At 53.6% G+C, this 22,704-nt stretch overlaps 1 protein-coding gene and 1 long non-coding RNA gene across 3 annotated transcripts; one reads left to right on the top strand and one right to left on the bottom strand.

Annotated features, from left to right (window-relative positions):
* Nucleotides 1–166: 166 nt before the first annotated feature.
* Nucleotides 167–22,456, top strand: BACE1 (beta-secretase 1). Of its 2 annotated transcripts, none has more exons than XM_059416537.1 (9): nucleotides 167–971; nucleotides 14,024–14,112; nucleotides 15,578–15,794; nucleotides 16,303–16,440; nucleotides 17,245–17,379; nucleotides 18,350–18,451; nucleotides 18,809–18,958; nucleotides 19,211–19,382; nucleotides 20,035–22,456. In XM_059416537.1, the coding sequence occupies exons 1-9, from the start codon at nucleotides 711–713 to the stop codon at nucleotides 20,274–20,276; spliced, it is 1,506 nt and encodes a 501-aa protein (XP_059272520.1). In that variant the 5' UTR covers nucleotides 167–710; the 3' UTR covers nucleotides 20,277–22,456. The 2 variants fall into 2 exon arrangements, with proteins under 2 accessions (XP_059272520.1, XP_059272528.1); XM_059416545.1 differs by having other exon boundaries at nucleotides 15,578–15,662.
* LOC132027829 (uncharacterized) lies at nucleotides 8,492–11,645 on the bottom strand. The gene is made up of 3 exons (XR_009407215.1): nucleotides 11,072–11,645; nucleotides 10,510–10,656; nucleotides 8,492–9,364 (listed from the first exon to the last, which is right to left on the bottom strand). It is a non-coding gene; the product is annotated as an uncharacterized LOC132027829 (long non-coding RNA).
* Nucleotides 22,457–22,704: the final 248 nt, after the last annotated feature.

The raw sequence follows: 22,704 nt of genomic DNA on the forward strand, positions 1-22,704 counted from the left end.
CCAGGCATCCAGTGGGTGCTCAATACTTGCAGAATGAAGGAACTGACCGAATGGGAGGTCGGCCGCCACTCTCTCCTACGGTCCCCCCCGCCCGGCCAGGGTCCTGCAGGATGGACTCCGCCTCGGCAGAGGGCATCCCAGACCCCTCGCCAACCCCGGAAGCTGGGCTGCCGGCCATGGGAAGACTACACTTCCCAGCGATCCCAGGGAAGAGCGAAAACCCTTTGGCTTTGACAGCCACCGCCACAAGTCTTTCCGCCTCCCCAGCCTGCCTAGGAGCTGGGAGCTGGATTACGGTGGCCTGACCAGCACACGCAGCTGCGGCCGCCCGGAGCCCCTGCGCCTTGCCCCGCCGCCCGGCCAGCCAGAGGACCGAGAAGCCCGCGGCCGCCGACCGGCCATGCCCGCCCCTCCCAGCCGCCCGGGGGGCCCGAGCCGTCCTCTCCCAGACCTCTGCTGAGGCTGGGCGCCACTGGCCAGATGTAGCCGGCTTCGGATCCGTCTCCTCCCCTCTCTCTCTGCGGATCTCTCCTATCTGATCCCCACAGCCTGCACTCGGGGGCCGCCGAGGGGCCTGCAGGCTCCGGAGCCCTGATGCCTCGCAGCCCACTGTCCTGAGCGGCCACCACCGGCTCCGGGAGTTGAGGGCAGCAACAGGGCCGGACGTGGTCCCGGAGTGCGCCCAGAGGGCCCCAGAGGCCTGGCCCACCATGGCCCAAGCGCTGCCCTGGCTCCTGCTGTGGATGGGCTGGGGAGTGCTGCCCGCCCGCTGCTCCCAGCCCGGCATCCGGCTGCCCCTGCGAAGCGGGCTGGGGGCGCCCCCCCTGGGGCTGCGGCTGCCCCGGGAGACCGCGGAGGAGCCGGAGGAGCCCAGCCGGAGGGGCAGCTTTGTGGAGATGGTGGACAACCTGAGGGGCAAGTCCGGTCAGGGCTACTACGTGGAGATGACCGTGGGCAGCCCCCCGCAGACGGTAAGGTCTCCAGGCCAGCCCTACCGTCCTTTCTGCATGGGGGTGGGAGGGGTGCAGCATGCTGGCCCCCGCTAAAATGGGCAGGACGGTGTGGACTGGAGGGACCATCTCCCAGATGTTTCCTCTGGGATCTGCTTGGTAGCAGTCACCCCCAAAGTTCCCCTTTCCCACCTCTCGTCCCCTCACAGACTTCCCTGCCTCCCTCATCTGACTGCCCTCCCCTCGCCCCAGCCTCACACACCTACCCCTCAGTAAGGATTTGGGGCCAGAGAAACACTCCATGGGAGAGCCTGGCCTGGGGAAGGGTCCAAGCAATAGGGGCTCTGTGAACAGGTGTCAGCCCTGCCAAGCCTGAGTCTCCCAACCCTGGCACTGGGGATCTTGGTCCACCCAACCCTCAGCCCTCCTCCGGTGTTCCGGTAACCTGGGCTTCTGACCATCATTCCCAGCACCCTGAGGACCCAGGAATCCTGGCACGAGTTGGAGCAGCCCCTTGCTCCCACTGTCTGGGCTGGCGCGGGGACAGCAAAGTGAGGTTTCCCAGCTCCTCTGACCTCCACTCCAGCCCAGAAGCCCTGGACAGACTCCTGCTTCCCCAGCCCCTCCCAACTCCTCCCCCTCCCCCAGTGCCTTCGGCACTCCAGCCCCTCCCCCTCCCCCGTGCTGCGGAGTACAGGCCGGAGGGGACTGAATTGAGCCTGGGGAAAGGACTAACCACAGTCCAGGAGCCAGAGCCCCCTTCTAAGAATGCGACTCCCTCTATGAGGCGATAGGCGCCGGGGGGAAGGGAGCGTGGCAGCGTGGATGGAGAAAACACCGCCAGCTGTCCCCATCCTTCCAGCCCTCCGCGGTACCTGCAAGGTGGCAGGTGGAGGTTGCACCCTCTGTGCCTGCGTGGGTGGGGTGCTGGGGCTGCCCCCAGGGCACATCTGCCTTCTCCGTGGGTGGTGGGCCTGGGCGCGGGTGGCGGGACCGGTTCTGTATGTGCTGATGTGTGTCACCTTGAATCTGAGTCTGCACTTTGCTGAGCCAACCCCCTCCCCCCAGATCTGTGGGATCTGTGTCCTGGAGGCCTGCCCTTGGGAGGGTCCGTGAAGGTGGGAGTGTGTTTACGTGCAGAGAGGGAAGAGCCACACTTCTGTGAACTTCTCAGACAGCTCTTACCCTGGATCTGGGAGAAACACAAACCTCCATCCCCCAATTACCTGACAGAAGCAAATCTTCCCAGTCCCCACGGCCCAGGCCTGCCTCCCACCTCCCAGCTGATGCAAGGCTCTGGTCTCCCCTACTTCCCCTTCTCTTTCCTGTGTACCATAACTTCCCCAGAAAGTCTCAAGTCAGGGTGACCATAGGCCCCTAGCAGCCGGGACCAACAGGAGACTAGGTATGATCAGATAACAGGGGGACTTGGAGACCTGCAACCTCTGCCCGCCAGTGTCTGCTACCGATAAGTGCTGCAAGGACTTATACCCTGGGGCATGGACACACAAAGGGGACACACAAAGGGGCTGTGGAGCCACCTGACAGACCAGGAATTCCAGCACCAACCCACAGCTTTTCCTTTTCTCAGTCTTGTGGCCTGGGGCAAATTCTGCAACCTCTCTGAGCTTAGGGCTCTGTCTCCAAAGTGGGTGAAATGAGATCTCCTTTGCAAGGTTCTCGTGAGGGATTAAGTGGGACTGTGTAGGGGAAATCACCTTGAACAATGCACCCAGACGCACGGCTGACCTCTAGTACATATGAAGTCACTTTCCGCTAACTTCTCCAGCCATGTGTCTCTTCTGGGCTATGCAATGAAGCCTAAGAACTTGGATGCTCTGGGCCACCATGTGTCACACATATGGAACTCAGGGGACAGGTACTAGACTTCACGGGACCCCTGAGAGCATATGTATATTCCCCGGCATGGGCCAGAAATTGGCCAGGAGTAATTGTCCAACAAATGTCAATTCCTTCCCCCTTCCTTCCTAGAAAGGGAAAGTGGCCCTATGGTTCAAAACTGGCCCAAGGAACCATTGCTAGGGAGCCCACAGTTGGAATGACTCTGGCTCACCCTTTGGCTGGGAACCCAAGCCAGCGCCAGCCTGTCTGTACCCTGTGGTGACTTTGACTCTCTCCCCAGCACTCTCGAGAAGGAGGCCGTTTCTGCTCAGCTGGTGGGGCTCTTGTGAGCACCAGATGAGAACCTGGTGGGCAGAGCACTTTCTATACGCCAGGTGTTTAGGTTCAGGGGTTGAGAACTGACCCACCAAGAAACAGGAGATAAGTTTTCTGCCCATAAGGAGTGTAGAGCATGGAAGCCAGGACAAGGTAATCCAGAGCAGCACCCAAAGGCGGGCTCCCAGACCCTCACCATCAAATCTATTACAAACCTCTCTGGCCCCATCCCAGACCTACTGAGTTAGAATTGCGGGGGGTGGTTATCGCTCAAGTTTGAGAAGCACTGATCTGGCGTGGTACAAAGAGTGAGTGCTATAGGTGTTCAGAAGGTAAAATCAGGGAAGACCCCCCCCCCCTGTGGGAGGTGTGCTGTGAGCAGGGTCCTGAAGGATGGCGAGGAGAGGGGAGGCTGTTCCCAGCGGGGAAGTGGCATCCGTCCCATCAAACTGTCATTGCATTTAACTCGAATGTCCACTGCTTCCCCACCGTTAGCCTGGGTCCCTGGGACCGGAAGCCGCAGCAAATGAGAGAATGAGTCTTGTGCATTTGCTCAGGGGACAGCAAGAAACCCAGTCCTGTTAATGCTGCAGGTCTGGGTAAAGAGGATAGAACCAAATCGCCAGAAGCCTTTAATATGAAGCTCTACAGTTTGGGTTGGGGTTAGCAGATATCAGGGGAAGCTTGAGTTTCTTTGTACTGGGGCTGACATAGAGAAAGCAATCTTTGAGGAAGAGACATCTGACTTTGAGGAGGAATGGGACTGAGAGGTACGGGGGTGACGGGCTCTGTCACAGCAGTCCAGGTGTGAAGCACCACGAGGACAGCACGTGGCCGTAATAAGACGGAAAGGGAAGGGAAGACCAGAGTGCGGGAACGTCTCAGGGCAGCCAGACACAGGATTCGGGGACACTGGTGTGACAGGTGAGGAGGAAGGTATGAGATGATTTTCACGATCCTGATCTGGGCTGAACTGGAAGATAGCAAGACCATCCGAGGGACCCAGAGAGCTGCCAGGAGGGGGTTGCCGGATACAAATACATACCTTGTATTTGTGGTGGCAGTTTATGTAAAGTTTTCTAATATGTTCTACATCATTTTCTTCTTGACAATAATTCCTGCAATATATACAAATGGTCTCATCCCTTCTTACAAAAGAAATGGGGAGTGAAAGTTTAAACAGTTGGCCAGGAGACCGGCCTGTAAGCTGAGACCCTTTGTCGTCTGGATCTCAGACACTCTCCTAGCCACCTGCCCAGGTGTCTGGGGGGACAGGAGAGGGAGAAGAGCATTCCTTTTCATTTTCCCATGACACCTGCTCCCATGTCCCTTACGAGACTTAAGTAGTATTATAGAATACTATAACTGGTTTTTTATTTGTTTCCCTCCCAGAACATCAAGCTCTCGAGAACAAGTTCTTTTAAAAAGATTTTTTTTTTTTGCAGTGTCTTATTTGTCTTTCATATCCATGATAGCGGCAGATTCAGAACACGCACCTAAAAAGCACTGAGCGAGTGAATAAATAAAATGTAAGACATCTAAATAGAACTCATGGTGGGCAATTCTAAGTGCAGGACTGGCACTCTGAGAGAAAGAAGCACTTTCATCCTTTTCACTTAAATGAAAGGATATCATCTCATTCTAATGGGATGAACCTCGGTCTCCAAACCCAGGATAATGATGGTTGTTAGGGCTGAAATCTGGTGGCAGTCAATGCAGTGTAGCAGATGCTTGTCGAGCACCTACTGTGTGCAGAAGAGAAAAATAATGTCATTGCCCTCACCCTTGGAGAGCCCGGGGTTTGGTGTGAGACACAGACATATGAACAGCTAAATATCATATAAGACCAAAAGCATTTGGAACAAAAAGAAGAACAGTGAGTCTTAGAAGTGCAAAGAAAGAAGCAGTTACTACTGACAGGGTGTTAGGAGAGGCTTGCTTGAAAAGGCAGCATCTGAGTATGGCCTAGAAAGATGAGAAAGCTTAGCTCTGTGGAGAGTGGGGGGTAGAAAGGCTTCGTGAAGAGAGGATGCACGAGCCTGGCTGAGAAGCTGGGAGTTGCGGCAGTGGTGCCAGGAGGTGGAGTGGAGGTTGGGCTGTATTCTGCAGGCAGGCGAGAGTTCTTTGAGTATATGAGAAGGGCAATGGTCCAGTATCATTCTGGTTCGAGGAAAACAACTCTGGGTGGAACGTAGCTGGATAGTCTAGAGCCCCAGACTAAGACCTGACTCAGGGCCCGAGGGCCTGAAAGATGCTGATGGCAGGGAGGACAGAAAGGATGGGGGTTCCTCAGAGATCCAGCCTTCACGTGGCCGTTCATCCAGGAGTTCTGTGCTCCTGGGGAGGGAGAGGGAAGAGAAGAGGTTGTTGGAGCACAACAAAAGGAGCGAACTTTTAAAGTATAATATAGGTTATCAAAAGCCCATGCCTATGATTCTGCTTTAATTGCAAGGGTTAAGTACTAGTGTATCCTTTGGCGGGGGTTGGGGAGATAAGGGAACTGAGGCTCAGAGAGACTAAGGGGTTTGCCCACGGACACTCAACTAAGGAAAACAGAGCCGGGGTTCAAATCTGGGTCTTTGAATTCCAAGTCTAAATACTGGGTTCTTTCTTGTGTTCTCCAGTCTGGGACATGTTGGTTGCCTTTGAGATGCCAGGGGGCCTTTCTTGTCGATGGATCCAGCAGCGAGCTAAGCATGGGGATCTGGAAACCACAAGAGAAGTTAGGACTGGACAGGCAGACTCTGGAGTCACCTGCAGAGATGGTTTGGAAGCCAAGTTCACAAACAGGCTTATTGTTTGAGAGAGTGGAGGAAAGTGGGGAGGCAATGATTAGGGAAGGAATTTTGAATGTAGACTGGGACTCAACGGTGCCAGAGAAAATGATCAGAGAAGTAGAAAAATGAGGGTTCAGGGTATTGGAAACTGAGAAGAGCCAATGGTTTTCCACCCCCTCTCCCTCAAATGGTTTTCAACTGTGATTGGTGGGATTCTATAGAAGAACCTCAAGGATGAAGGAGATTAGGAAGAAGGTATGAGGCAAGACTTTGGACCTTTCACACCTCCCATCACCAAGCCCTCCCCCTTCTCCCTGCTTGCAAGTCAACTTTTATTGTTTTCATAGAGTGGAATTCCAGATCCTTCCTTCCTTTCATCCTTCCTTCCTTCCTATACCAAAAAGGTTGAAAACCATTGACCTCAAAGAGCCACTATCCAAATTAGACAAAGCAAGATTAGACAAGATCCCACTTCTAAGTTGCCCACCTCGTCCCTGAGACCGCAGCTCCCCTCAGGTTGCACAGAGGGCTTTGCTTGGACCCTCCCACTGTCATTTCACCCACTTCTCCTCTGCCTCCCCAAGTCAGGAGAGGAAGAGTTCAGCTGCGAGTGGGGGGTATGGGAAAGACCGGGACCTCCCACTAAGGTAGAAGGTCAGGAACCCTTCTTGGGTATCTCCAATAAAGATCTAAGCAGAAAATTCTGGTTGAAAATCTGGGGAGAGAAACCTCTCTTAAGGAAACTGCCATGTCTGACCACTAACTTATCTTCTGAGAGTATCTGTCTTTGGGGCCTGGACAGTGGAGAGGTCTGGGCAGGAGCCAGACCCTTTTCCCAGTCTGTGAGCTGCCCCAGGCAGGATGGGCCCAGAGGGCTGGGAAGCATTTGCTGACACCACGCACCCAGCTGCTGTAGCCAGTGGTTCCTGAGAGGGAGGCAGTACTCCCTCTGAGAAGAATGGGGAATCAGTAGTCTTAGGGGCTGACTGGGGGAACCAGGACTCCCTGGCCTTTTTTTCTCAAGATTGTGACAAAGCCACAGAGCAAGCTGGCTGAGCTCTGTGCCTCTGCCGTGCCAGCCTGTCCACTGTCAGCAGGTCTCTTGGACTGCTAGCAACCTGTGGCTACTCTCTCTACTGCCCACCATGCCCCCCCACCCAGACCTTGTGTCTGGGCTACACTGGCCTCTCGGAGCTGGTGAACGCCACCAACTCTTTTCCAGTGCCTGTAGACTTTCCTTGCCAGATGGCGCGAGGCATGAGCGATGGCATCTCCCAATGGCTCAAACATGACCCAGGTGCCCTGGAAGAGACTGGGCTTCTGCCAGAGATCAGCTATCTTTTCAACTGAGGACAGACCAAGAGAAGATTCAAGCCACTGCAACCTGTGCACAAGGACACGGTTAGACAGTAGGAGACACTTGCTGTCTTACGGTGAAAAAGCAGGGAGCCGGTAGCTGCTGTGAGACCTCACGGACTGGGGGTGCCCAGGTGGGTTCTGTGGAGCCTGCGGGCACTGGGGAGCTGCATGAAGAGCCACCGCAGGGAGGGGACAGAGACCAAGGAGGTAAAACCTCTCTCTACAAAAGAACAACTCTTGTTCTTTTCTCTTTGGTACGTGGGATCCTGCATAAGGTTGGAAAAGGGTTCTGCTGCTAAAAAAAAAAAAGAAAGAAAGAAAGAGAAAGAAAGAAGGAAAGAAAGAAAAAGGTTTGAAAAACCATCATCGTAGATCTGTTCTTTAAGAACAGACATGGACATTTTTGGTCTATTCGCCTCCATCATATCATCTGAATAGGAAGCCTTAATAAATATCATTTGAGCTGGGTTTGACACCGGAGGACAGGCAGCATCCTGTCTAAAAGGACAAGCGTGCATCCAATAAGGTTTGGGGTGACCCTGCCACCTTAGAATTCCCTAAAAACAAAACAAGCCAAAGCAGGGTAAGTGGCACCAGGGAGCCTGCTTACCCCCAGGTATCCGTCATCAGCTTCAGCCTGGAGAGAGAAGTGGAAGGCAGAGGATCCGTCTAGGGAAAGGATTTCCAGTGGGTCAGCCGAATCGGTCCAGGTGGAGGGAACCTGGACAGGATCCAATCGCTGGAGTCGTTGGAGGCAGGAGCTGTGAGCTCTGTTGACCCTGAGCCTCTCCCAGATGCTGACGTTAGGCTCCTCTTGTCCTTCCTTGCCCCCTTCTCTCAGCCTTGGGCAAACTCAGGTCTGGGGATATCCACTTAGGCAAGCCGATGAAGCTGACTCGAGGCTCTGAGACCAAGGAAGCCCTTGGTCTAAGAACCCGCGTGGAAAATCCAGCCAGTGTCGTGGCTAAGGTGGGCATCAGTTATTGTCACCATAGACAGTCCCAGATTAAACTAGTCTCAGTCAGCGTGGGACTGAGAAGGAATCGCTGAAGTCTGTAGGGTCACAGGGAACTGCAGGAAATTGGGCAATTACTGTCAGTGCAGGAAAAAAATCATTATGGAGCACCTGCTAAGGGTTAGTGATGGGTAAGATAATAAAATAAGCCCCTACCCTTGTGGGGCTCATAGTATGGGGGACAGACATTACATAAATGATTAAAGGTTTTATTTATTTATTTGACACACAAAATGAGATCACAAGTAGGCAGAGAGGCAGGCAGAGAGAGAGGAGGGAAGCAGGCTCCCCGCTGAGCAGAGAGCCCGATGCAGGACTGGATCCCAGGACCCTGAGATCATGACCCGAGCCAGAGGCCAGAGGCCCAACCCACTGAGTCACCCAGGCGCCCTACAGAAATGGTTAAAGGCTTGATGAGCAATATACAAAAAGCATAGTGGACCTACAGGACCTGCACCTTATCTTGGCTGGGGGTGTCAGGGCAAGACCTTTGGGAGAAAGGATATTTACACTGTGACTTGAAAGATGACTAGAATTAGCCAAAACAGAGAGAATATTCCAGGCATAGGAAAGAGCATACACAAAGATGCAGAGCTGAGATCATCATGCTTTTGAGAAGCATGGTGAAGGAGGGGGAAAAGTGGTGAGAAATGTTCATTGGAGTTGACCTTGGTAGGTGAGATGCCCCCAAGGACAAGGATTTCAAGATTGAATTTGGATTGTGAATCCGATGCTATGTAACAAACTACTCTAAAACTTGGTAGCTGGGAACAAGAGTCACAGTGGTTTCCAGGATTGTGGGGGTTCGCTGTGGCTCTTCTCCAGGTCTTATCTGTGCTCACTCACGTGGCTGCATTCAGCCGGTGGGTGAGTGGGGTGTCTGCTGGACCTCTTTCTCCATGAAGGCTTTCATCCTCAAGGAGGCAAGATGGAGCTTCTCCCCATGAGTCTCAGGGTAGCTTTCCAAGAGGAACCCAGGGCGCAGGCCTTCCCCAAGCCTCTGTTTTCCTGCTTTGCTGATTTCCATTGGCCAGAACTGTCACATGCTCAAACCCAGTGTCAACGTCAGGAGATCACACAAGAGCCTGGATACAGGGGTATGTGATTCGTTAGTGTAGCAATTTACCATATACTTCCTCTCCAAGTGAAAGACGGGAAGGTCAAGGACATCAAAGACCAGATGTGGAGTTGCCTAGAACCCGTGGATTCCTATCCAGCTGTGTGGATCATTGTGTAGAACGGATCAAGTTGCTCACTCATTCCAGATGTCAGTTCCTTCTCTATAAAATGGAAGAAAGCCTTCTACATCTCAGCCTCGGGTAAAAGGCTTGCTAGACAAGTGTGTAAGAGCTCTTCCCCCATCAACACAGAGACCCACATAGAAGCAAAGAGACTTCCTCTTTGATAGGAAGAATTAGAGTTAAAAAGCTCCCTCCTAGAGCCCCGGGATAGGCTACGAAGAGGGGTTGGGATCTTAGTAACTAGAGATCTTTCAGAGTTGATCTTTCAGAATCTCCCTAGGCTAACCAAAAGATGACTCCCAAAGGCTCTTTTCATCCGGAATAACCTGAGCTGTCCCTGTCTGCTAGTGAGAGCTGGGACCAAGACAGGTGAGATTTGGGGAACAAAGAGTTTACCCAGAACTCACTGGCTGCACACCCATCTCATCACCCAAGATCTGTTGCTGAAAACTCCTCCTCCAGGGGAGCCTGGCCTGCCGAGTGAAATGGGCAGGTGTACCTTTCCCTAAGGGGCTTGTTAGCACTTCCCAAGAAGTCACCATCCCTCAGAGGCACCCAGTGACACATTTGTTTGTTAAGTGATTGGCTGTGACCTAGCCCTGACCCTAGGTTGTGATCCCCTGGGGATCTAGATACAATAGCTGCAGAGACTCCCAAGTCAGCCTGGCCCTAAGGGATGGAGAAGAAGATGGCTCCAGGACCCTAAGTCTTGCGTCCCCTTCCCATGTCAAACCACAGCCCTGGCAAAGGGAAGACAGATCTGAGCTAAAGCGACACCTCAGAAGGCCCACAGCTGGGGAGTCCCTGTGGCATCTCTGCCACCCAACAAGCAAGACAGACTAGCTCTTTGTCCCTTCTGCCAGGCACCGTGATACCCACTGGGGATACAATGGGGAATTTTTTAAAAATTAGATACAAGGGAGATGAGAGTTAACGTGAAGCTATAGAGTGACACATTGTATGGCAGCATTTTCATAAGAGCGTCTGACCTGGACTTTCCCTCTTACGAAGTCATCCCTTCTGAGCTCGGACCACGGGATGGTGGGAGATGAGTAAGACACACTCGCCGATGGAGAGGAAGTGGTCTGGGCAGAGCGAATGGCCTTCAGGGGGAGGACCGTGGCTGCTCTGAGGACCTGTGAAGAGGCAGGTGTAGCCAGTGGGCAGGGGTCTGGGGTGTAGAGAACAAACAGGGCTGAGTGTCCAGCCATGACCCGACAATGAAGGGCCACGTAGGACATGCCAAAGCTTTAAATTTTTGTTTTAGTCGCAAAGGAAAATGATTGACATGGAAGGCATGTACCTAGAAAAGACCACCCCAGCCATAGCGCAGAGGCAGGTTGGAGAGGTCAAGCGTGGATGGACGCTGCCAAGGCCAGTTGAGAAGCTATTGTGATAGTCCAGAACGTGGCCCAGGGCGGCAAAGGAGGTGGCCAGAGAGGAGTACATTCACGAGACTTTTGAGAAGGTTAGTTGGACAGGACTTGATGCAGCGGGGAGAGATGTGAAGAAGAGGAAGGCGTTAAGATGTCCCCTCAGTTGCTGACTTACAGAACAGATGGACGGTGACGCCATGCACTGATACAGTGAACGCTGGGAAAAGGCAGATGGGCGGGACTGTGGAAGGTCGGCTTTGGACATCCTGGTTTGGAGGGAGTACGCTCTGTGCTTCTGGTGCTGCACGGGGAGGAAAGGGCTTAGGGCTCTGAGCTTAGGAGTGGCGGGCTCCTAGGGGATCCTCGGAGCTGCGGCCACAGGGGAGGTGGCTGAGGGAGAGCAGAGCCTGCAGGGAAGAGGGCTGAAGCCCGAACCTCGAGAAGGGAGCCTGCAAAGCAGACAGAGGAGATCTGGTCAGAGCCGTGGGAGGACACCCTACAGGCCAGGGGGACAGGAAAGAGTTTCTGGGAGGGAGACGTCCTCACAGGCAGAGGAGGACTGATTTGAAAATGCCTTTTGTATTTGGTGACATGACGTCTCTGGTAGCTGTAGTAAGGGCTGTTTCATAGTGGAGGGAGGGGCAGCGGAGAACGGGCTTTGGGACGGGTTGAGGAATGAGTGGGAGGTGAAGAAATGAAGACAGCTTGGCTGAGAACTTCGGTTGTGAAGGAGGGGCAGGGAGCTGGAGGTGGAGGTGAGATTGAGGAAGGTTTTTAATGGACAGACTCGAGCATTTGTAAATGCCAGCAGGAGGAACCCAGATCGGGGTGGGGGGCAGAACGGCAGCGAATCCACTGGAGGGAAAGGGTGTAGTTCCCAGGGTCGGGCACCCACCCAGAGCAGGGGAGGGCCAGCCGAAGGAAAGGACGGGTGGACAAGGCCATAGGCAGGTTGCCAGGACTGGCTGTGGGGATGAGGGAGGCCCCCTCCGAGAGTCTCTGGTCCCAGCAGTAAGAGGCCAGGCGTCCCTTGCTTACAACCACTAACCCTCCTCTTCCAGGCTGCCCTTACCTGCCCAGCGTCAGGATGAGTAGTGGCTCAGCTGCCTAAGGCCCCTGCCCTGGGACAGGCCTCCTTGGGAGCCGGAGGGGGGGAAAACCTGCCCGGGGCTGGAGTAAGAAGTGTTAGAAGGATGAGACCAGGCAGGAATCCTTCTCCCAGAAGCCAGGAGCACTTTGCAAAGAGCAAACAGACAGCTGGCCATTTGCTCAGGAAGGAATCTCAGCTGTTTGTTTTGGTTTCTCATTTTTTTGTGGCGGGGGGGGGGGGGGGGGCCGGCAGACAGGGCCTGAACTCCCAGTGTCGGGGGGGGGTGGGCTTGACCTGCTTTGAGGAGGAGGAAGGGGGAGGACTTCCTCAGCTGAGAAAGGCTGGGCCTCCTGGCTCAGAGTGGTTTGCAGGAAGGGAGAGCAGTGGGGAGGCCTGGACCAGCTGGGGCCTCAGAAAAAACCCTGTGCCAGAGCGAAAGGTGGTTGTGTTTTCCTGGAGCTGTCAGGCACACGTTACAGGGAGCCCTCTCTTGCACAGTCCTGGGGACCCTCTTTCTTTGGGGTCCAGTGAGAGGAGGAATCCCTGGAAGAATGAGGCCAACCCTAGGGCTGGGAGCAGAGTCCTGGCAGGTGGGGGAGGGGGTGCTAGGACGGGGGCGGGGGGGGGGGGGCGTTTTAATCATTAACCTGGTGGACTGAAATCTGAGCTTCTGTGCCTCCAGCTCTATTGATTCTGAAAGCACAGCATCTGGAGCTGGTGGCCACTGGGAGACCCTGGAGAGGGCCTGGGGTAGAGACATGGAAGAAGGGCCGGCAGGCAAATGGGAACCAGGCCAGGAGTAGGGGGCTGGGGAGGAGGGCGGGGCGGGGTCAGAGGTCTGGGCCACTGTGGGATGGAGAGGAGGCGCCTTGGCAGGAGTGGGGGGGCAGGCAGGAGGCCCTCTCAGGCATTGGGGGAGGTGCGGTCTACAGAGCCGCAGGGACCACTGAGAACAGGAAGGAGCTCGAGGATCTGGCAGGGAGGAGGAAACTGAAGCCCAGAGGAGCACGGTGACTTGCCCAAGGTGACAAGGTCAGAGCCTGCATCAAAACTGAGGTCAGCTGACTTCACTGCACTGAGGAGAGAGGACGAGGGAGTAAAAGGGCCCTGAGGTCAGGGTAGCCGCTGAGCTGATGGGCATGAAAAGTCAGCAAAAGAAGGCTGAATTCTCAGGGTTCCAGGTTTCCCAGGACAGGGGCATATGCTCTTTTTGCCTGTGAGGATACTACTGGCATTCAAAACATGGCTCTAGACTGACGGAGGGAGGGATCAGGCCATTGAAGGAGAAAGGAGGGTCAAGAAAGAAATGCTAGAAGGAGTTGCACAGCAAGGGGCACCGGGAAGACACCTGTCCGTATCCATCTTAGCCAAAACCCAGGACCCTGACAAGATGGGTTTTCACTGCGACGGCAGAGTGGGCTCCTGGCTCCCTCCTATTTTCTGATAGTAGGACTCAGAGGCCTGTGTCACCTCTGAGACAGGAGGGGAGCCCTTCTTGGGGAGCCACATTCTGGCAGGCAGGGTCAGAAACATGTGGCACCTACAGGCCGTCCTGGTCCCTGTAGCTTCCCTGGCCAGTGCCAGCTCCTAGAATAGCATTTCCGAGCTGGACGGGGATGTGAGCCCAGCTGCCCGCTGGGTGATATGCTTCCCATGAGGACCAGAGGAGGGAAGGCGTGAGCTCGCAGATGGACTGGGACAGGTACCTGAGGTAAGGGCAGTCTGAAGGTAGAGAGAAGAGAGGACTGAAAACCACACACACGCAGAGATCACACGGCTCTGACAACACAGACAAGGTTAGGATTCCATAGAGAAGCCAGGAGCAGGCACAAGGCCATGCTGAGGGTGTCCGGGGATGCCACATTCTGTCGGTGGTCATGGTGGTAGCAGGCACTAGGCTGTCCAGCCCTGCGTCCTAGAAGCTTCTTCCTGGACGTTCCAAAGGGAGACTTTGTTGGCTGTGGCATGAAGGACAACAAAGGCAGAGAGCCCAGAGCCTCATGTCGGTAACATTTTTCTCTCCCCTTTCTCCGACAGCTCAACATCCTCGTGGACACAGGCAGCAGTAACTTTGCGGTGGGGGCTGCCCCCCACCCTTTCCTGCATCGCTACTACCAGAGGCAGCTGTGAGTCCTGGGGAGAGCTAGACAGAAGAATCCTTCCCAAGGATCCAGGGCCCAGAAGGGTCAGGGGAGGGCTTTGGGGAGAAAGATTAGCTCCTCAGATCCTTTCCAAGAAAGAGTGGAGAGGGGGGATTTGAGGCACTCTATTATGGGAAAGGGTAGGTTGAGGGGCCAGAAGGAAGTTCTTCAGGACGGAGGTGGGGCAGCTTCCTTGGGGAGGGAAAGAAGGAAGGAGAGAAACCCCAAAGCTCCCAGAGCCATCTCAGGGTCTTGTCTGTACTTGAATTGGGAGACATGGAGACTTTACCTCACCCCACACCCCCCACAGGGGCTGTCAGGCATCTGGCAAGACCAAGGCGGTCTAGGCGGAGCAGGCTACCGTGACTGCTCCCTGTGCTGTGCCCTCATCCAGGGGCTGCTCCTGGTGGCATCACACAGTTCAAGGGACTGGAGGAGGAGCCTTCCATAAGCCCCACGGCCTGGACCAGTATCAGGGCCCGACAGCTAAAATGTCTCCCTGCACCACCCAGGGTTCCAACAGCCAGATTTAGCTAAGTGGTGGAAGAGAGGGTTGAAGTGAGTTTTTAAGGTAAGAGGCATAGAGATGACGTGGGAGCCTCCTTAGCATAAACACAAGTGGCGAGAAGACATCTAATGTCTGAGGTGTCTCTGTGTGTGGAAATCTGTGAGGGGAGGCTTACGTCCCATTCTTGGGCTGGTAGGCAGATGCCAAAGCCGCCTGCCACATCTTCTGCCTTCCCCATCTGAAGAAGGCCGGCCGAGAGCGGGGCGCAGTGAGGACCCAGGAAAGGAATTCATTCCAGCTCCTGGCCCCAGTCCCACCGCTGCCCCCCGCCCCAGCCCGCGCACACACAGGCCTGGGTCGTGGTGCCGTGAGGCACAGGTGAAGGTCTCACGTGCCAACAGGTCTGTTCCACACAAGTAGTGTGTTAATACTTACCTGCTCTGCTGAGATGCGGTGTCAGCTCTTTCTCTGGAAGAACTTGCTGTAGAGGTTCTGCGTTCCTCCTGCCTGGCACTTTCTCTACCACTCAGATGGTACCACCAGGTCCCAAGGCAGCGACAGTCAAAGGCTCCTTTTCTCTGGGAGCCCAATGAAACCGGGGGGAGGAAGCGATGCCGCTAGCTGTTTCTCTGTGGCCGGCCGTGGCCACAATACACAAAGCCCAGGCTTGTTCCCCGCAGGGCCTGAGCTTCAGATCTAGGGATAGGAGCTGTGGAGACAGGACGGTGAGCCCCAGCAATAGCTCCCCTCATCTGTTTGCAAGGTTACTCTATGTTCTGTTCTGGGTGATGGATCTGGGATATTCTACTGAGCAGCCTGAAAGCATCTTATCTTATGTGGGATGACCCTGAGAAAAGATGAGGCCTCAGGAGTAGGTTAGATGCTGGGTCCCCGTGCCAGGGTCGTGGCATGCCTCCACAGACCTCTGCCTCCTCTCCACAGGTCCAGCACGTACCGGGACCTCCGGAAGGGCGTGTATGTGCCCTACACCCAGGGCAAGTGGGAGGGGGAGCTGGGCACCGACCTGGTGAGCATCCCCCACGGCCCCAACGTCACTGTGCGCGCCAACATCGCTGCCATCACTGAATCAGACAAGTTCTTCATCAATGGCTCCAATTGGGAGGGCATCCTGGGGCTGGCCTATGCTGAGATCGCCAGGGTGAGAGGCGCAAGGCTGAGCCCTGGACACTATGTCCGCACCACACCCTGCATGTTACCCAGGGACGGGCTTGGAGAGAAGGGGAACTGACTAAAGGTGGGACACAGATCAGCCTAAAGGATTAGTTAGTGCGGATAGTTAGTGGCAGTCTGAATCCCGTCCCTGCAGAGGTCAGGCCTATAGTGAGGGATGCTGTGACAGGTACAAGATTAGGCTCTGGTTTCTACTGACTCTCAATATCTTAAGAATAAGGGAGCCCCCTCACCCCCACCCCCTGACCCGAAAACAGGTTAAGCATATGGGGATCAAAGATCCTATAGATCTTTCCTGTTTGCACTGCCAGTGTCTCTTGCTAACCCTCTCTCTGCCAAATCTCAGTACTTCAAGATAGCCTTTGCCGAGGAACATCCCCCGAGTTTTGCTTTTGCCTTCCCGTTTAGGCAGGAGGCTGGCCTCTCCATTAGGGCCCCCTGTGTGAGGCTTCCCTCTTTGTCTCTTTCTGCCACAGCCAGATGACTCCCTGGAGCCGTTCTTTGACTCCCTGGTAAAGCAGACCCACGTTCCCAACCTCTTCTCCCTGCAGCTCTGTGGTGCAGGCTTCCCACTCAACCAGTCAGAAGTGCTAGCCTCAGTTGGAGGGAGCATGGTGAGTACACCCTAGGAGAGGGCAGGTTCTAGCCCTGGGAAGAGGGATGGGTACCTCCCCCCCACCTCCAAGGCTGCAGCACAGTCTTGGGCTCTGCTACTTAGAATCAAGGGAAACCTCTTTAAACTCGCCACCTCCACATTTCTTTTTCTATCTTTTTCTTCTTTGCATTATCCAGAAAGAAATCCAGGTACCTTGGAAAGGTATAAGATTAGGGAACTTCAAAAGAAATGTAGATAAGACCTCTGGGGCACCTGAGTGGCGGGGAGTCTGCTTCTCCTTCTCCCTCTGCCCTCCCCCATGCTCTCTAATAAATAAATAAAATCTTAAAAAAAAAAAAAAAGAAGAAGACCTCTCAAATTAAGATGATTCAGTCTGATGAACAAAAGGCAGCGATGTAAGGAGTTTAAAAGTCTATTTACTAATTAATTAGGATAACTGGTGAATGGTTCTCCATCTCTAACACACGGAGAAAATAAAACTTGTAAAAGAAGCAAATAATCATTCATTTAACATTTATTGTGCCAGTTTGGATTTAAATAACTTTATATTGAGGGCTGTGAGACTCTGAAACAAACAATTTAAAATCCTGTAAAGTCTTCCCCTGATATATTCTTAACACATTTAAAAAACTACAAATCACCACTTTGGGACAAGATTTGATCAGAAGAAGGAAGAAAAGAAAGGTGGCCTGTGAAGGGCTTTGCTACCCCCCAGAAATCTCTGATCCCACTGTTTGCTCTCTGGGTGACTTGCTTGTCCCTCTGTGCCGGGACATGGGTACCTGCCTCCCTTTGTCTCCAGATCATCGGGGGTATCGACCACTCACTGTACACGGGCAGCCTCTGGTACACACCCATCCGACGGGAGTGGTACTACGAGGTCATCATCGTGCGGGTGGAGATCAACGGGCAGGACCTGAAAATGGACTGCAAGGAGGTACCACCACCAAGGGGGGCCAGGGAGAGGGAAGGGGGAGGCAACATAGGATGAGGTCAGACCCTGAGTTATGAGGTTGGGAGGACGAGGCAGAGGAGCAGGACGTGCAGAAAGGGTTGGGGGCTGAGCCCAGAACAATTGGGAGCTTAATGGTATCAGTAACACAGCAGGACCTGAGGTTGGGGGCTAGGGACTGGCAGGGCACTTGCATGGGGACCTTGTGGCTTATGGTCTGGTAAGGGAAAAAAGCATGTCTGGGCTCCAGTTACTACCTTGCTGGGCAGCCCTGGGCAAGTCTCGTGCCAGGTAGTGTGGAATGATGCAGGGGAAGCATCTGGCTTTGGAGCTGGAAAGACATAGGTTTCTAGTTCTGCCATTTACTGGCTGTGTGCCCACAGGCAAGTTACTAGGTTGTGTTTCAGTTTCCTCATCTGCAAAGCAGAGGGAAAAACAGCTTTTTCAGAGATTGTGGTGAAGACAGAAAATTAAATTTCTTCTCCCAGTGCCTGGCACACAACAGTACCCAATAAACAGCAGCTCAACTGTTTGGGTCTTCCTTACCTAGATTCTTAATGTATGTTCAATCAGAATATAAAAGAACTATGAAAAGTTAAAGCACTATACAAGGTAATTTTATTTTCAAGATTTGGAGAACGTCTGCCCAACCCAAGATACTAAGAATTAGCATTTACAGAATACTCCCTCCGTGCCGGGCGCCATTCTAAGAGCTCCGCATGTATTCATTTCATCCTTATAATAACTCTTTGAGGTAGGTGCTATTATTATCCTCATTTTAAAGATGAGGAAACTGAGGCACAGAGGCTGAACAACTTGCCCAAGGGTATAATCCTAAGAGAAATGCCAAGCCAGGATGCCACCCTAGGGAGTCAGATCTACCCTTATGATTCCGGCCAGAGCCCAGCGTCAAAAAAGGCTTTTGACTCTTCTAACCCTCCCTTCTCCATCCTAGTACAACTACGACAAGAGCATCGTGGATAGTGGCACCACCAACCTTCGTTTGCCCAAGAAAGTGTTTGAAGCTGCCGTCAAATCCATCAAGGCAGCCTCCTCGGTCAGTGGGACTCAGGGCAGGGGTACAAGAGATGATACAGTGTCAGAGGAAGTCCGTGAAGGTCACAGCCCTCAGCAAGAGCCAAACTGTATACCCTTAGATCCTTCTACTTCAATGTCTTCAGAGCGAGTCTTTGACGGGCCTTGGCGTGCTCATCACACAGGCCCCCTTGTGCAGAGTTTTGGCCTCCCTCTCCAGCTCTGTTCCCCTAATTCTTGGGTTTCAGTGTACTTTCCCCCAGTTTGGACACTCCATAGAAAAGCAAAAAGAGGGCCCAGTAAGTGTTATCTGAGAGCGGGAGAAACGAGATGGCAGAAGAGGCGGATTCCTCACTGTTCCCCTTTCTTGGCCACACAGACGGAGAAGTTCCCGGACGGGTTCTGGCTGGGGGAGCAGCTGGTGTGCTGGCAGGCGGGCACCACCCCTTGGAACATTTTCCCGGTCATCTCCCTCTACCTAATGGGCGAGGTCACCAATCAGTCCTTCCGCATCACCATCCTTCCACAGGTATGTCCCCAGCCGGAGTCGGTGGGGTCCCAGGAAGAGGGCAAGGTTCCCACGGGGAGGCAGGGAGCCGGCATGTCTTCCCAGAAGGTGGAAGACAAGAGAGCAGGGTCCGGAGGCACAAAGCAAGCCCATGGAGCTCAGGGAAGGTGGCGGGAAGAGCACCCCCTAAGCACAGATATCTAGAAGGCTGGGGATGGCGGGGGACATGGAGAGGGGAGGACATCCTCTCCCTCTCGGACTGCTTGTCCTTAGCAATACCTGCGGCCAGTGGAAGACGTGGCCACGTCCCAAGATGACTGCTACAAGTTCGCCATCTCACAGTCCTCCACGGGCACTGTGATGGGAGCTGTGATCATGGAGGGCTTCTACGTCGTCTTTGATCGGGCCCGAAAGCGAATCGGCTTTGCTGTCAGTGCTTGTCATGGTAAGAGAGCCAGGGAGGAGGGTGTGGGCTCGTCTGTGCGTGTTCTCACCGTCCAGCAGTTAGGAGCCCCGGCCTGACAGTCTGGGAGGTAGTCACAGTTGCCTCAAGGCAGAGTCAATACACTGTTAGAGCTAGCATCCTGGCCTCGGGCTCTGTCCGTGTTGCCTGGCGTGGTGAGGCCTGCCCGGGTTGTAACCTCTGCCGGAGACCCAGAGCCGCCTCAGCCCCTAGGGAAGCTCCAGATCCCTGGGCAGCAGGCCGAGCCTGCAGTGACCCTGTGGGCTGCTACCCGATGGGGTCGAAGTCTCCTCCAGAATGGCGGTGGGGTCTTGCAAGTAGTATCAGCGGAAGCCGGTGAGCATACTGGGCATACGTGGGGTGTCTTTTTGGTCAAATCAGAAGACTGACCTTTAGGTATCATTCCTACCGCCTGGTTCCACAGGAAAGGGTTGTTGCTCCCAGGGCCCTGGGAAGAGACGTGGTTCTACCTAGCACGGCTTTTCTGGCCTGCTCCTAAATATCTCCGAGGAAGGAGGGGCTAGAGCCTCCCCTCGGGCTCATTTCAAGGCTTACCTGGCAGTTCTTTTTGTCGTATGACCCAAACTGCTGTGTGACGTTGAGAGTTGCCCATTCGCGTTTGCCCTTTCCTCAGTGCACGATGAATTCAGGACGGCAGCGGTGGAAGGCCCATTTATCACCCCAGACATGGAAGACTGTGGCTACAACATCCCACAGACAGACGAGTCGACCCTCATGACCATAGCCTACGTCATGGCGGCCATCTGCGCCCTCTTCATGCTGCCGCTCTGCCTCATGGTGTGCCAGTGGCGCTGCCTCCGCTGCCTGCGCCATCAACACGATGACTTTGCTGATGACATCTCCCTGCTGAAGTGAGGCGGCCCAGGGGCAGGAGACCGAGGTTTCCCTGGGCCGCATCTGGTGGTTCACTTTGGTCACAAGTGGGAGACACTGATGGCACTGGTGGCCAGAGCACCCCGAGACCCTCACCTGCCCACCAGATGCCTCTGCCTTGACAAAAAAGAAGGAAAAGCGGGCAAGCTGGGTTACAGGAGTGGCACCTGTAGGAAACATGAGACGGAAGAAAGAAGCACTCTGGTGGCGGGAATACTCTTAGGCTCCTCAGGCCTGAGCTGGGAAATTCTGCTGCTTGACACTTCAGCCTTGAACCTTTGCCCACCGTCCCTTTGGATTCTCCAACCCAAAGTATTCTTCTTTTCTTAGTTCCAGAAGTAGCGGCATCACAGCCACATCACCCCAGAGTGTGTCTCTCTGCAGAGAAAGGGCCAATGTCGTTTCCCTGCTGGCCCAAGTCAGCAGGAACGGATGCACAGTTTGCTATTTGCTTTAGTAATAGGGACTGTATAAACAAGCCTAGCATTGGTACAAAGATTGCCTCTTGAATTAAACAAAAAATAATGAGACTGAATATTTGTACAGATGGGGGCGGTTGGAAGAGAGGAGAGGGAGCACAAAGACAGGGAACAGCGGGGATTGGAGCTAGAAAAGGCAGAACCACGGCCCCTTGCCAGTCCCAGTTTCGGATGGCATCTCCAAGAAAAGCCCATCCTGGAAGATGGGTGTTGCTGTCCAGTGTTTTCTTTTCTGTGGTTGTAGCCTGACCAAAAGTGAGTTGGGAAGAAGGGCTTACCTAGCCAAAAAGCTCTTTTTAACTTTCTTAAATGAAAAGTGCCGACTAAGAAGTTCCATCTGACAACTCAATTTCTACCTGAAAGATTGCACTTGTCTCTACCCGAACCCTTTGCCCCACACGTGATACATAACACTGACATTTCCCACCCCACCCCCAGCGCCCTAGGAGGAAGCAACTGGAACACAGCAAATAGAGCAGAGCTGGGCTCTGTCTTCCTGCTTACGTGTTCACTCCCTACCCCAAATCCCTATTCCTCTGCAGCTCTGTAGCTGAGGTGCTAAGAGGGATAGACAGGAGACCTCTCTAATTTAACCCTGGCAGGCAGAATCTACCAGATTCACTCAATAGGTACAGGTACCCCGGTACCTCTGCCCAGATCTCTTCCTGTTCAGTTGAGCGTAGCAGTAAGATCTCCACATGACACAGAGCTGTTTCGTCACCTTCTCCCCCCTCCGATGTACCCTCCATTACCTTGGCACCCCACAGTGGCACTAGTATTATACCCAGTGTCCGGACCGCGGGGCTTTATGGCTTTACCATCATTGCCTTCGGTAACAAGGCTGCTGGAGAAAGGCTGGCAGCCCCAGGGCTTCCATACTTCCTTCACCTCCAGAGCTCCTTAGGGGAGGCCACCCTTCTCCCCTATTCTACTCTCTACTCCCCACTCCACACTTGATCTTAGCCAAAAGGCCGAGAAGCGATCTACTCCCCACTCCAAATAGTACTTGGCTACCCAGGCTGGTTCTTGGGCTAGGTAGTGGGGACCAAGTTCATTTCCTCCCCATCAGTTCTAACACAGTCAACTCTGATACCAGTGTTAGCGGAAGATGTGATTCTCCTAGTAGACCCACCGGGTCCTGTTGCTAACTTGTCAACACACTGCTTCCAGGTATGGGACCTGCCTGCCGAGTGTGGAATTACCTGATGAGGGAAAGGGAAATACAGGAGGGCCTCTGGAGATCCTGGCTTCGGCCAGCTGCCCACAAGCCATAAACCAATAAAAAAAGAATACTGAATCACAGTTCTTTATCCGGGTTCTCTTCATTCCCCTTGCTCTTGGTGCTGCTTTGGACGACTGGGAACACCCCCTCCTAACTACAAAGACTGTCAGGAAGACTGGAGACTGTTTCCAGCTCGGAACTTACTGTGTAAATAAAACTTCCAGAACTGCTACCATGTAATGAAAACGCCACATTCTGCTTTATAATTTCTATCCATGTTGGGGAAAACTGGCTTTTTCCCAGCTCTTTCCAGGGCATAAAACTCAACCCCTTCATTAGTAAGTCCCAATGTCCTATTTTTTTTTTTTAACTTGTACGTACTTTTCTTTTTACAGTTGCTTCTTTTCTATCCTGAAACTATTAAGTCTAAGTATATATATAAAAAAAACTTGACAACAGTTTCTTGCTTGTAAAAATATTATATATCTCTATTTTTAGAATCGACTCCTGAAAAGTGACTGTCCCACCTCTACTCACTGCATTAGAGGCCTTTCCCACCAATCTGCATGGCTTCTACCCCCACAGGCCAGGAGACAGAGGGAAAAGGGAGAGCATGGGTGCCCCAAACTTAAATGCTGCTTTCTGACTGATCCCGAACAAGACAGAGAAGACAGCAACAGTGAGGCCCCAACTTCCATACTCCCCAGAC

This window comes from Mustela nigripes, chromosome 1 (genome assembly GCF_022355385.1).
Source record: "Mustela nigripes isolate SB6536 chromosome 1, MUSNIG.SB6536, whole genome shotgun sequence".
NCBI classification, from domain to species: domain Eukaryota; kingdom Metazoa; phylum Chordata; class Mammalia; order Carnivora; family Mustelidae; genus Mustela; species Mustela nigripes.

Bases quoted from the DNA above. Each gene is read 5' to 3' on its own strand.
- BACE1 (XM_059416537.1), top strand. From the start codon at position 711: ATGGCCCAAGCGCTGCCCTGGCTCCTGCTGTGGATGGGCTGGGGAGTG. The intron at 972-14,023 runs GTAAGGTCTCCA...TTTCTCCGACAG, and splicing joins TGGGCAGCCCCCCGCAGACG to CTCAACATCCTCGTGGACAC. The intron at 19,383-20,034 runs GTAAGAGAGCCA...CCCTTTCCTCAG, and splicing joins TGCTGTCAGTGCTTGTCATG to TGCACGATGAATTCAGGACG.